The sequence below is a fragment of the Asterias rubens genome, chromosome 18 (assembly GCF_902459465.1).
Source record: "Asterias rubens chromosome 18, eAstRub1.3, whole genome shotgun sequence".
Taxonomy (NCBI): domain Eukaryota; kingdom Metazoa; phylum Echinodermata; class Asteroidea; order Forcipulatida; family Asteriidae; genus Asterias; species Asterias rubens.
The window spans coordinates 4,239,330-4,252,760 of NC_047079.1; the positions used below are offsets into that span (position 1 = coordinate 4,239,330).

Sequence of the window (13,431 nt, forward strand, 5' to 3'; positions counted from 1 at the left end):
CCTTCTATGACATTGACACCAGTCCCCAGTTAAAGTACAAGGTTGAACCGTTGAACTCGCACTGCTTTGAGTCACAATACATTAAGCTGTCGGGTAGACTAAAAGCCACGATCACAGACTTGAACCAAGTCTACGCTCACTCTTGCCTTCTATGACAATGACACCCCATTCCCCATGTAAAGTACAAGGTCGAACCATTAAACACACGAGTCACAATACAGCACATGTCAACTTGTTGAACCCAAAACACGCCAGTATATTGAGCAGACGTGCCTGTGGCCGGGTACGCGGCCATAATTACCAATAACTAAATACTTCAACTGCAGGTCGACCATGGCGTTCATGAAGAGTGCATTACTCGTGTGTATCACGGCGGTCGCCGTACTATACTTGCCGAACCTGTGGACTAAACCTCTACCCGTGCTCATTTCCGGGACTACCGCACCAGGGTTCGAACCCGTACTCCAGCTTTATCGGTAACACTACTTTTTATGTTTTCACAAAATTTATGTAGGTGGGGGACGGGAGAAAACAACCACTAGAGATATGGTGCCTGTTTTGATTGTTAGAACTCAAAATGTTATGAACGTTTACGAAAATCGCTGATTGTACATACAATTTTACAAACGTTTCTCGTGTCCATGGTGTTCAGTCAGACCATCATGTAGAGCGACATTTTGTTGTACCTCGGTAACAGTTGTGAAGTTTGATTGGTTGAGAACCAATCAAATGATGTGATACAAAAAGTCGAGGTGACTAAGATCAACGTTCTTGTTTAAAAGTACCCAAGTGTCGAGACTGGGGCTGGAACCAGAAAGTCTAGGCCAGTGCGGTTGACTAATAGACCAGGACGCGCCAACAAATTGACCTTACGATCTTCAGGCCAAACACAATATTTGATTGTAAGGTTCTTCATCAAATGGTTCTGATTGGGATTTGAACTCAAGACCCCCGACATTCCAGGCACTGCTCTCCGAACTCAGAGAGCTATGAGGCAAATAGCAGTTGTTCATCTCGGTGTTGCATGGGTGCGCAACTGGGCATAAGTAACAAACACAATATTTTCTTTGGTATGGGTGCCTAAAAGGTCGTAGCCAAAAAGAATTAAAATGACGCAGGTGGTATTGCGCACATTAATAGTGTATCCATTATCCGCCGTCTGATTGGGTGTTTCTAAGGCTCTGATTTTCAAACTCACGGTTTTTTTTTGTCAGGGAGAATTTTGCAAACGGCGTGGAGTACCCGATCGGGGGTTCAGCTTTCTCGGTGTACTACAAGGGGTCAAAGGTCGTTGATATATGGGGAGGTTATGCCGACAGTGAAGCACTCCGACCATGGATGGAGAACACAATGGCCGTCGTTTTCTCAACAACCAAAGGTGAAAAGAGGCCTGCACTTACATTCAACAAAAATTTCAGTGATTAAGACACTGGACACGTGTGGCAATATTGTCAAATGCCAGTATTTATGGCAAACTATGTACACACTTCTTCTGGCAGTGCCCTCTGTTAAATCATCCTCTTTCATCCCATGTTTATTTCCCATAGGGGACAGAATGCCTGCGGACAGAATTCCCTGGATGGGACACCGCCTATAATGAGACAATATGGTTTCGCAATAGATAATAACGAATGTCAGTCTTTGAAGCATTACCCGCGTAAAACATTGTTGCATTTTTCAAAATCGATAGAATCCAAATGAAAATTTTTTTTCGATTGTACGGTTGTTCTTGTCATTCAGGAGTCGCTGCCACATGCATGGCTCTCCTTGTGGACAGAGGACAACTCGACTACGACAGAACCGTCGCATCTTATTGGCCAGAATTTGCACAGGAAGGCAAAGAGAACATCACAGTGCGCATGCTCCTTAATCACGAGGTACTTAATCTCGATATTCGGACCTCTGGAGGGGAACGGGAGAAGAGAAAGGGAAGAAATTTGATTGAAATCGAGTGTTTTTACCCTAAAGTAAGGTACAATACAAGTCAAACAGTAGCATAGACCCTGTGTGTATTATAGGCATTTACTACATGGCGTCAAAATGCACAAATTCCGTGTGGTGATACTGAATGAACAGACGTAAGAGAAAGTTTTACTATAATTGATCAGTATACGTTATGTATGGTCGCCTTTAACTTCTGTAAATATTTCTGGTCGCCAATGAACTTTTGTTTATATATTTGGTCGCCTTTAACTGTTGTAAGTCTGGTCACCTTTAACTTTTGTTAATATTCCTTGTTGACTTTAAACTATTGTTATTTCTGGTCGCCTTTAACCTTTAAGTTGTTTTAATTCGTAAAAATGAATCATATCGTGTTTATAGGCTGGGCTTCCATACACAAGTAAAGTCATCACACAGGAAATACTTGGAGACCAAAAAGCCTTGAGTCAGGTATTGGCAGAGAGTCCTCCCGTTTGGGAACCAGGCACCGCCCACGGATATCACACCCTGACGTTTGGTCTCTACGCTAGCCAGTTACTAAGACGAGCTGATCCAAAACACAGAACGCTGGGGAAGTTCTTCAAGGAAGAAATCGCTGAACCCTTCGGTAATTTATGTGTTTATTTAGCCAAATGAAAGTGCATGCGTTGTTTTGTCCCCACATTCGTTGGGTTTGGGTGATGCCCCCCCAAACATTAGTTGGGTTGGAGAGCATTCCACGTGAACATGTCATAATAGTATTTTGTAACGCACATTCACCAACCTTTAACACTTAGCATGAAAGTTGATGATAACAGTAGGCCTACTTTTAATATTGGCTTCTTAAAGCGTGCATAATAATCGACGTTCAGTGACGCTCAGTGCATGTGTTCCTGATCCTGCAACGTGTAGGGGACTATGTTTGAATTGTGAGACCTAATCCTTAGCACCATGCTGTGGCGCAATATGCAGCCAATCAAACTAGGACACTGGGCCGGTGACCCCCTTCTCTTTTCGATAGCTGCACTGTGTTATTTTACGCGCGTTACACAACACACGGGACCCACGGCTTTACGTCCCCGCCGAAGGACGCAGCAATAATGGTTGAAGTTTTTTTTGTTCAGGGGACCAAGTGTCACGACTGGGACTCGAACCCACACTCTGATGAAACAAAAACACCGGAGACTGAGTCCGTAATATCACCTCAGACCAATCAGAACACAGAATCCGTCACTGCGTCTAAAGTTTTAACCAATGAAATCAATGAGCCTGTAAGACCGGTGCATTACTTTATTATTGCGGATAGAGACGGGACAGGTCTGTGGGTAACATAGCTTTGTAGTGAGTTAGATTTGTTCTTGATTCCCAACAGGTATCGACTTCTTCATAGGAACACCTTTCGAATCGTTCTACCGAGTGGGGCGTCTTACTGGTGACATCAGTGGTGTAGTGGCCACACTTCTCAAAGGCATGGGCGATCCACTAAACAGAGAAATCGTGTATGCAATGATCATGGGAACAAATAAAGACCTCGCCACCTCATTTGAAAGATTTTCTCTAAACGCGGTAATCATTACGATTTCATTGTTTTCAATATTTCAATTTATGCTTATACTTGGCATGATGATAATTTAGCACCTCGATCCCACACCTCGATCGATCCCATGCAATGCGAAAACTGGGGTAAGTATTGTTTCAAGCTTTGCGTGCGACGTGTGGAGAAGATAATGTTGAGTGTATGTATCCTTCAAAACCGCACGGTGATACAGATTGGCAAGACAGAAGAGAACGTTTTACTATTAATTATTATTTTATGACTGTTCATCTTAAACTTGTAAGTTATTTGTATTGACAAAATAAATCATATTCTGTGCCTGATATCAGAGCGATGTGCAGCAAAATTACAGCGAGTGCCTTTTGCTTCAGAAGAATTATTTAAATTTGAAAACTCAAATTGTATTGTGAAGTTCATGTCACCATCGCGTTATATGTACACTTTTCATTATTCAATTTATCAGATGGAAAACTTCCGACGAGCGGAGGTACTTGCTCTCGAAAACCCATCAGCTGGAGGTGTGGGAACCGCCCGTGGTATTGCGAAGCTATTCGGCATTTTAGCAAACGGAGGCCAGACTATTAGAGATCAAAGGTTGCTTTCAGAAGACGTCATCAGTAAATTTATAGGCGAATCGAAAGCGCCCTCTTTGGACAGGACCGTCGGAATACAGACTGCTGTCAACCTCGGATACACCATAACGAAAAGTGACGTAAGTTTATGATACTGAAATATATATCGAAAAAATGTATCCCCAGCACTTTTATTGAATAGATACTTTTGACAATAATTAATCTCATGACGTCATCGTTTCTTTTCTAGGGGGTGGAACAGTTTGGACATCCCGGGTCCGGTGGAATGCAAGGACGTGCTGATCCACAGCGTAAGCTCAGCTTTGGTTACGTGTCAAGTTATCACTCCCCATTTGGACTAGGGAATGATCCACGGTTTTTGACCCTACAGAAAGCTACATACGAGTGTGTAAAACAAATTGAGGGGCAGTAGCGAAAACGTCATTGAACATTCGATGTACAAATTGTAGTAGTAAACAATATTCGAGGTCAGTCCAGTAAACACAAGTTGACGCGAAAAGGGAGACGTTGAGGCCACCAAAGTCGCCTTAAAATCTAGCGTCACGAGGCTCGTGAATAACGCCAGACACCAGTCTTGAGCGAATGTCCGAAATGTACCTTTTAACTCGCATCCAGTCACCATGGAGATTCACAGTCAAATCCCACGTACATATATACAATAAAACAACCGTACATACATGTAGACAACAACATCACAAACATTATGCACGCTGTATGCATACGACCGAAAGTGCAGCCAAACATCGGACCAATCAAAACACAGATATGGAAACCTTACGTCACTGCACGTTTATCCAATGAAATCAATGCATCCAATGAAGTCACTGGGTCTGTAAAACCAATGCGGATAAAGACTAGAGACCAGTCTACCATCGAAGTTGAACTGCCTTGGACTTTTGAGAATGTTCGAACGCACACACCCTCTTAAAATGTGTACTTCTTTTATACTTATAATTATCACAAGTCATTTTGTTAAAATAAGTCTTGATGTAGGTTTCTTGTAAACAGTTTTTGTAGAATGACTGACTTTTCGTACAATAAAGAGTTTCAACTACGAAATTTGTGTTTGTTTTTTATTTTAATTATTTTATTTATCAGGTGCATAATTCAAGGCTTCAGGCCTGAAGTCTTTTAATTATTTTGTCTGTGAGAAATTACCTCTTTCTCAGGAACTATCTTCTGAGCATGGAGGAAGACGTTGTTAGGGAACCGTTTCTCACCATGTTTTATACTATCAACAGCTCTCCATTGCTTGTTACCAAGTAATTGTTTATGCTAACAATTATTTTGAATAGTTACCAGTAGTGTGCATTGCCTTGCCTTTAAAGCCATTGGACACTTTCGGTAAAGAGTGTTGTCCAAGGCCCACACTTCGTAAACCACAACTTATCGGTTCAATCGGTTATCGGAGTCGGGAGAAAATAACGGGAAAACCCACTCTTGTTTCCCCACGTTTCGCCGTGTCATGACATGTGTTTAAAATAAATCCGTAATTCTCGCTGTCGAGAATTGATATTGTTTTTATGTTTTCTCAAAAAGTAAAGCATTTCATGGAATAATATTTCAAGATAAGTCTTTCACCATTACCTTCTGTAAACCCTGTAAGTTTTTTTGTATATCTGTGAACTTTTGTTCTGTTCAAAAACTGACCAAAGGCTTTAATTGTAAGTGAGGTGGAACAACGTTTCTTCATCATGTAACGTACCACAGACCTTTGTTAGGCTTCGGGGTTTGGGTTCAAAAACATTCAATGTATTTACTGATGATCATTGTTCATTCGTGTAAATGTATATTGAACCGTAATGCAAGGTCATTTTCCATTATCGATGTACTTGTAGTTGGTGATCAAAATAGTGTTCGTAAAGAGTGATGTGATTATGCTGGTGTATGCCTGATCCCATAAGCATAATATTTACAATTACTTAACAATACAATCTAAGTTCAACCATTCATTAACTCAACGCCCAAACTCTTGGACTCTGATCTGATGGAATTCATATATTACCATGGAGGACATCCATGCTGATGATACCATGTAAATTGCATAATGTATTATAATTATTCAGTTTATACAGTGCAACCCTAGCCCCCACTGTGCTCTGTCCAAAACCATTCAGTAAATCACACCCAACTTCTTGGACTCGGCTGTGCCGGGTCCCATGTTAGAGGCAGTGGACACTATTGGTAACTACTCAAAATAATGATCAACATAAGACCTCACTTGGTAACGAGTAATGGGGAGAGGTTGATAGTATAATACATTGTGAGAAACGGCTCCCTCTGAAGTGACGTAGTTTTCGAGAAAGAAGTAATTTTCCACGAATTTGATTTCGAGACCTCATAGTTTACTAGAACTTGAGGTCTCGAAATCAAGCATCTGAAAGCACACAACTTTGTGTGACAAGAGTGTTTTTTAATTCATTCATATCTCGCAATATCGACGACCAATTGAGCTCAAATTTTCACAGGTTTGTTATTGTATGCATATGTGTAGATACACCAAGTGAGCAGACTGGTCTTTGACAATTGCCAATAGTGTCACTTTATCATCACAGTGCAATCATCAGTCCAACAACACCATTCATCAACTCAACACCCAAACTCTTGGACTTCAGTGGTATACCATGTAAATTGCAAAATATTATAGCATCCTTAGTCCAACACCATTCAGTAACTCAACACCCAAGCTCTTCCAGTGATTTTTATTCTTAACACCATGTAAATTGCATAATAGTACAATCAGTTTACATTGCAATCCTGAGTCCAACACCATTCATTATATTAACTCAACACCAAAACTCTTAGACTCTCTGGTGGTATTCCTGATACAGTTTACAAGTGCAACCCTCAGTCCAACACCATTCAGTAAATCAACGAGAAAACTGTTTAACTCGAAAGTGTAATGTTCATCGCATTATCATTGCACATTTCTTTTTGATTTCATTGCGGGGGGGGGGGCAAAAGGGCTTCCCCTGAAATGTTACGTCACCGTTGACTCACACAGGTGTTGCTATAAAGGAACATGGGTTTACTGTAAGCTTGCCTGCTGCTGTGTTTGTACATACATCCGCGTGACTGTTGCACAATATAAAAGCACGCATTGATTATTGAACCGTACAGCAGAGATCGGGCATCGCTATACGGCTGTCATTATATCGATAACTAATGAACCAGTTGGTGATCAAAATGGCGTTCATGAAGAGTGCATTACTCGTGTGTATCACGGCGGTCGCCGTGCTGTACTTGCCCAACCTGTGGACTAAACCTCTACCCTTGCTCATTTCGGGGACTACCGCGCCAGGATTCGAACAAGTCCTTCAGCTTTATCGGTAAACAACGCTCATTATTTATGTAATAAATAATAAGTAATTTTGTTCAAAGGTGAGAAAACGTCATCGCCTGCTTGGATTGCCAAAATCGAAATATAGCTTTTATGAGAACATGTGAAAATCTCCAATGATGCACATTATCTGTCAAGTTTTCACTGAATAATAATTATTTTAAAAACCATGGAGAAAGGAAACCATGGTTAAATCATGTTGGTTGGCATAGAGCAAAAAAACATGGCGGTTGCTTGTGTTCAGCGTGCGCGAAACAGTTTTTAAAAAAAGTCAGCCCTATTAAAAACAATATAAGTTGCCGTATTGCCACATCCATGGCACATGCGCTGACTCATGGGTAACTTCTTTGGCTCGGTTTTTCGAACTCACTGTTTTTTTTTTTCAGGGAGAATTTTGCAAACGGCGTGGAGTACCCGATCGGGGGTTCAGCTTTCTCGGTGTACTACAAGGGGTCAAAGGTCGTTGATATATGGGGAGGTTACGCCGACAGTGAAGCACTCCGACCATGGATGGAGAACACAATGGCCGTAGTTTTCTCAACAACCAAAGGTGAAGAGACTATTCCATGAAAACCTCCATGATTTTATCATTCAATGCACGATAAGTCTGTGCTGCACAGGACAGGTAAATTGACTTCAACTACTCGTTACAAAATGTTGAGTTTTGCCTTGTCATCGTTTTATGCAAATTAATAATCAGTGCATGATTGGATCAAGCTCAAAGTAGATCTAATATGATGAAGGGATTAGTGATTGGAATCAATGAGATATTTTAGCACGGGCATATACATAATTATCTGTCATAACTTCGTTGGAGATTTGCAAACACACTCCCTACAAAAACTAAATGGCATGCCCATGTGAAGCTTTCTGATGCAGCATTGACCCAAATTAACTCATAAAAACTCCGCTTGGGTTAAATGGGGGTAGCTACCTCCATGGGTTAACTTATTAGGGTCACATTAATAATTGCATGGTTCTATGAAAAGCGTTTGAAACCGTTCGTAATATATAATGCATAGAAAGATGTTTTAAAAGTATAACATAGTGTGATCCACACATATGCCTCGAAATTGCGTGGTTTTCCTTTTACTTTGCGAACTAACACGGTAGACCAATGGAGCCAAAACTTTGAACCCGTGCGATGCTATCATTGGCCGGGAGTTATTTGCAATGCGTGCACATCAAATGTTTGTCATCAAATTATGGCGGTTGGTGACGCTATGTGCAATCCACCTTCATCAGAAGCACTTCCATGTGCTCGTTATTTTTGTTTCTTTCAAACTCGTTTTTATAAAACGGGCCTGGAGTTTCCTCAACTGATTTTCTCTCTTTTTGTTTGTCATACAGGAGTCGCTGCCACATGCATGGCTCTCCTTGTGGACAGAGGACAACTCGACTACGACAGAACCGTCGCATCTTATTGGCCAGAATTTGCCCAGGAAGGCAAAGAAAACATCACTGTGCGCATGCTTCTTGGTCACGAGGTACAAAATGAGACTTTTGAGACGCTGGCGGCAGCAGACAATACGGCCCATGAGACCTTATCGCAAATACCAATGCGCAAGCGCAGACTGTTGAATGAGGTGCATTGTGGGATAGATATGAATCAAATTTGGATACCAGCTAGACCACAATGCACCTAATTCCAAGCTTTACGCGCGCGCCCCGGTATTTGCGAAAAGGTCTTTGCGGCTCTGAGCGTGCGCATGCTCAGTACTGCGCGCGTAGGTCTGAGCACGTGGAATATCCGTGAAAAAGGATCGTCTAAAAATCTCCCGTTATCGTGGGTTGAGCCACTGTTGGGGCACCAAATGCAGGAAAACATGGCAAATTTATTATTATTATGTTTGCAAAATCGTCGATTTGCCAGTGTGCTGATCTATTGTACGAAATAATGTAACTGCATGGGTTGTGTTCGCCCCCCCCCCCCCAACAGCAGTTCAAATCATTCAAACTCAAATGTAGTTCCATACTTCATGAAAAGAGTACCATAACAAATATAACAATAATTAATAAAGAAATAACAAATAAACAAGGCTATTTTACAAGACAGGGAATATATTAATTGAGTACGGAGGCATCATCAGGAAGCCGAGGCCTGTGTTGAGACTGCCCGAGGACAGACAGACATTGACATAACTCATTTACTGAACGTACGGACGAACAATTAGAACATAAAAGAAAATGATTCAGACAACAGTTCTTGAAGGCCTACAACGTGTGGACTTGCATTCACCATAAAACGTCAAATTGCTCATTGGAATGGCGTAGTACAGGTATCCTTCAAACCCGGATGGTATATTGAATGGACAGAGTGGAGACTGATTTACTTAAATTGACAACTCTGTTAGATTTTAACTCAACAAAATCTTATCATGTCAGGGTGGGCTTTCATATACGACTAGAGACATCACAGAGGAGTTACTTGGAGACCAAGAAGCCTTGAGTCAGGTTCTAGCAGAGAGTCCCCCCATTTGGGAACCAGGCACCGCCCACGGATACCACGCCCTGACGTTCGGTCTCTACGCTAGCCAGTTACTAAGACGAGCTGATCCAAAACACAGAACGCTGGGGAAGTTCTTCAAGGAAGAAATCGCTGAACCCTTCGGTAAATGTGGAGCTTTTTTGTTATTTGGGAACAGTGGGAAATTAGTATTGCCTTGAACTTTCACTTAAAGGGTCTATGTACCTTTGGTAAGACACAAAACAGAATGTCCACCGATTTACATTTAACTTGAAGATTAACTGTAGAAAGCTTCCCTTAAAATATAACTTGATTGGGTGCTGTAGTTTTTTAGATGCCCTTGAGAATTCCAGGGTAGGCAAGAGAAGAGTAGTCTTGGTTCTGGACGCTCCTGTTAATAATTATCTCTTTACTCGTGCGGCTAATTTCCATTGCTGATTCGAGGTACTCGAAAATATAAATAATAAACTGCATTCAAAAATAAAGATGGCACTAACAGGCTTTCGTACTGACGTCACTACACGTGTATCCAATGAAACCAGTGGGCGTGCAAGACCAGTGCATGTCTTTATCCTTCGGGACTAGTCTATGGGTAAATAGCTTTCCATCGAGTAAGACTTGTTCTTGATTCCCAACAGGTATCGACTTCTTCATCGGAACACCTTTCGAATCGTTCTACCGAGTGGGGCGTCTTACTGGTGACATCAGTGGTATATGGTCGACACTTATCAAAGGTCTTGTCGATCCAATGAACAGAGAAATGTTGGTATCAATGGTAACAGGAAAAAACAAAGACATCTTCACAGTATTGGAAAGATATCCACTAGTAGCGGTAACTATACGTTTACATTATTATTGGAAGTTTCACAATGATTTTTCTTATCATTTTTTTAAATATATTTTTTTTAAGACCCGGCATTTATATCTTTGACCTAACCAGGCATACGGTAATTAATAAATAGGTCTCAATTAACTCAACGTTTTATTGCACTCAATAGTTTAAAAGATGTGTTAAAACAAAAATCATTAGAAACTTTCAAGAACGGTCAGGAAGGGGATTCCAACCACGTTAAAGGAAAGTATACCTGTCGAAGATCTGGGGTATTCTCCGTTTTCGTTAAGTTCCCTTTTTTTCGCCTGCTCCCCACAGTTCCTATGAATTCACGGGCCGTTACAAAAAAAAAAAAAATTGCGCTTTACGAGAAATGCTTTGATTTGAAAAATATGATGTCACCACCATTTGTTTCAGTGATACTGTATTTCATCATTCAACATTGATCTGATTTTTTTTTTTTTCAGTTGAAAAACTACCGACGGGCGGAGGTACTTGCTCTAGAACAGCCATCGGCCACAGGTGTGGGAACCGCCCGTGCTGTTGCGAAGCTGTACGGCGTTTTAGCAAACGGAGGCCAGACTATCGAAGGTCAAAGGTTACTCTCAGAAGACATCATCAGTAAATTTATAGGGGAATCAAAAGCGCCCTCCTTTGACAGGTCCATTGGACTGGAGACTTCTTTCAACCTCGGATACGAAATAACAAAGATTGGCGTAAGTTTACGGCTCTGAAAACTGTGTTATTCAATAATTATTTGGAAAAAACCCATAAAGTTACAAAAATAAGATCTTTATGATGACGTCATCGTTTCTTTTCCAGGGGGTGGAACAGTTTGGACATCCCGGGTCCGGTGGAATGCAAGGACGTGCTGATCCACAGCGTAAGCTCAGCTTTGGTTACGTGTCAAGTTATCACTCCCCGTTTGGAATAGGGAATGACCCCCGGTTTTCGACCCTGCAGAAAGCTACATACGAGTGCCTTAATAAATTAGAGGGTCAGTAGGGAACTGCATTGGATATTTTAGCCACATACGGTAGTAAAAAATCAACAATTTTCGAGGCCAGCCCGTAGCAACTTTTTTTTTGCGGGAGAGAGATACTAAATTTTAGCTGTGCCGAACTCTTGGGAAAGTTCGACTGCATACGTCGCTGACGTCATCGATGAATGAATAGCTTTATGGTTTCGAACTTTTATCTTATATCTTAGTGTAAAAGAGTGAATATTTCACTCTCTTGGTCACAAGTGGTGTCTTTCGCTCTTTATGTGAGTGAAATTCAATCTGTGTCACTCTTTTTGAGTGAAATTAGAACGAACTTCATTATTTTTATCTAAAATCGTCGTCTGCCATATTAATGGCTCTTTGCAAGAAGAGTGTATGGCGGACAAAACGAGTGGTTTCTCAATATATCTCATGAAGAGAGATACGATAGCATTTTTTTCAAAGGAATAGTAAGAACTTTTGGTGTTCAGACAGCTTTGTGGGTTGCTTGTCTGTGTACTAACATCCCCGCCATTTTGTATGCAGGCCATGCCTTACTAACAACTATTTCAAAAGTAACGGCAACACTACAAATCTTCACATTTTCTAAGTTGTTCGTCTGAACTATTACTATTTATAGTGTTTATAACATCATTGATAATATAGCTTCATATTGTTTTTTGTTCAAATATAACTGCTATGTCTTTACTTTTGATAGGAAAAAAGTGACATTTCTTAATGTTATAGGTTTCGTTTTTAATAGTTTACCAAGAAAAGCTGGCATTTATTATTTTAATAAGAACGTTATTGAAGGATTACTCAAGAGTTTGTTTGCATTGTTTCCCTTCATTTTGGAAGTTTTAATTTATCTGCAGTTTTATGGGTTTTTTGCATTGTTTTTCTTCATTTTGGCAGTGTTAATTTATCTGCAGTTTTAAACTCTAAATGTAAGAGTGAAAAGCACCAGTATTTACATTTCGAGTTGTCCCTCAATCAAATGGCTCTTTAAAAAGAGTGGTGGTTATTTCACTCTTTTAGAGGGGGTTCTTCAAAAATCTAAAAGAGTGGAAGACCACTCGAAAAAGAGTTGTCCCTCATTATGGCTCTTCAAAGAGTGCCTTTTACTTCTATGCATTTGTAGCAGTATCCGGAGGCCGCTATTACAGTTGCTACCAAAACGCATGTACATACATGCAAAACTACGACAGCCAGATACCAGGCAAAATCAATCAAAGCGGAAAATTTGCTGTATAACAATAACGTAGCTTTTATTTGTGATAATTTTGTTTGTGAGTGAGAAGCACGTGGAACCTCTCGACAGCTGTTTTAAAAGGATACCCATGTTCCAATCTTCTATTTTTCGGAATTTAATGAAACAGCAGTACACAAAATGGTTTAATTTGGCCGCCACAGCGCTACCTTTATTTTCTTCAACAAAACCGGACCAAAATGAATACAGTGCAACCAATTTGTTGTCCCCTTGAACATTTTTTTAAGAGACTACACGAGGGTTAACTTTGACTTTGCTATGGCTCTGACGGCCACAGTTTCAAATCAATGGACACGGCATAGACAGAGCCCGATCAGAGGAGAATGTCCAGTTACCATTATAGTCTGGTTCCTAATGTTCAAATTAGATTGAATCAACACAAGTGATCGCACTGGGATAACGGCCCGTATACAACAAACATTTTTAGAAGGCACTTGCTTATTAGTGAGAATTGCACAAAACTCATTGAATA

At 40.7% G+C, this 13,431-nt stretch overlaps 2 protein-coding genes across 2 annotated transcripts; both read left to right on the plus strand.

Annotated features, from left to right (window-relative positions):
- The first annotated feature begins 186 nt into the window (after positions 1-186).
- Positions 187-5,127, plus strand: LOC117302126 (beta-lactamase domain-containing protein 2-like). The gene is made up of 7 exons (XM_033785926.1): positions 187-476; positions 1,215-1,378; positions 1,741-1,877; positions 2,323-2,548; positions 3,293-3,486; positions 3,939-4,187; positions 4,298-5,127. The coding sequence occupies exons 1-7, from the start codon at positions 334-336 to the stop codon at positions 4,478-4,480; spliced, it is 1,296 nt and encodes a 431-aa protein (XP_033641817.1). The 5' UTR covers positions 187-333; the 3' UTR covers positions 4,481-5,127.
- Positions 5,128-7,205: 2,078 nt separating this feature from the next.
- On the plus strand, positions 7,206-12,723 carry LOC117302645 (beta-lactamase domain-containing protein 2-like). The gene is made up of 7 exons (XM_033786628.1): positions 7,206-7,397; positions 7,795-7,958; positions 8,759-8,895; positions 9,794-10,019; positions 10,514-10,707; positions 11,175-11,423; positions 11,530-12,723. Exons 1-7 carry the CDS (start codon positions 7,234-7,236, stop codon positions 11,710-11,712), a joined length of 1,317 nt encoding a protein of 438 aa, XP_033642519.1. The 5' UTR covers positions 7,206-7,233; the 3' UTR covers positions 11,713-12,723.
- Positions 12,724-13,431: the final 708 nt, after the last annotated feature.

What these genes read in the sequence shown, in the direction of transcription:
- LOC117302645 (XM_033786628.1), top strand. Translation starts at nt 7,234, where the DNA reads ATGAACCAGTTGGTGATCAAAATGGCGTTCATGAAGAGTGCATTACTC. An exon ending in CAAGTCCTTCAGCTTTATCG is followed by an intron (nt 7,398 to 7,794) that starts GTAAACAACGCT and finishes TTTTTTTTTCAG; the next exon opens with GGAGAATTTTGCAAACGGCG. An exon ending in AGAAATCGCTGAACCCTTCG is followed by an intron (nt 10,020 to 10,513) that starts GTAAATGTGGAG and finishes GATTCCCAACAG; the next exon opens with GTATCGACTTCTTCATCGGA.
- LOC117302126 (XM_033785926.1), top strand. Translation starts at nt 334, where the DNA reads ATGGCGTTCATGAAGAGTGCATTACTCGTGTGTATCACGGCGGTCGCC. An exon ending in CCCGTACTCCAGCTTTATCG is followed by an intron (nt 477 to 1,214) that starts GTAACACTACTT and finishes TTTTTTTGTCAG; the next exon opens with GGAGAATTTTGCAAACGGCG. An exon ending in CGTTTTCTCAACAACCAAAG is followed by an intron (nt 1,379 to 1,740) that starts GTGAAAAGAGGC and finishes CTTGTCATTCAG; the next exon opens with GAGTCGCTGCCACATGCATG.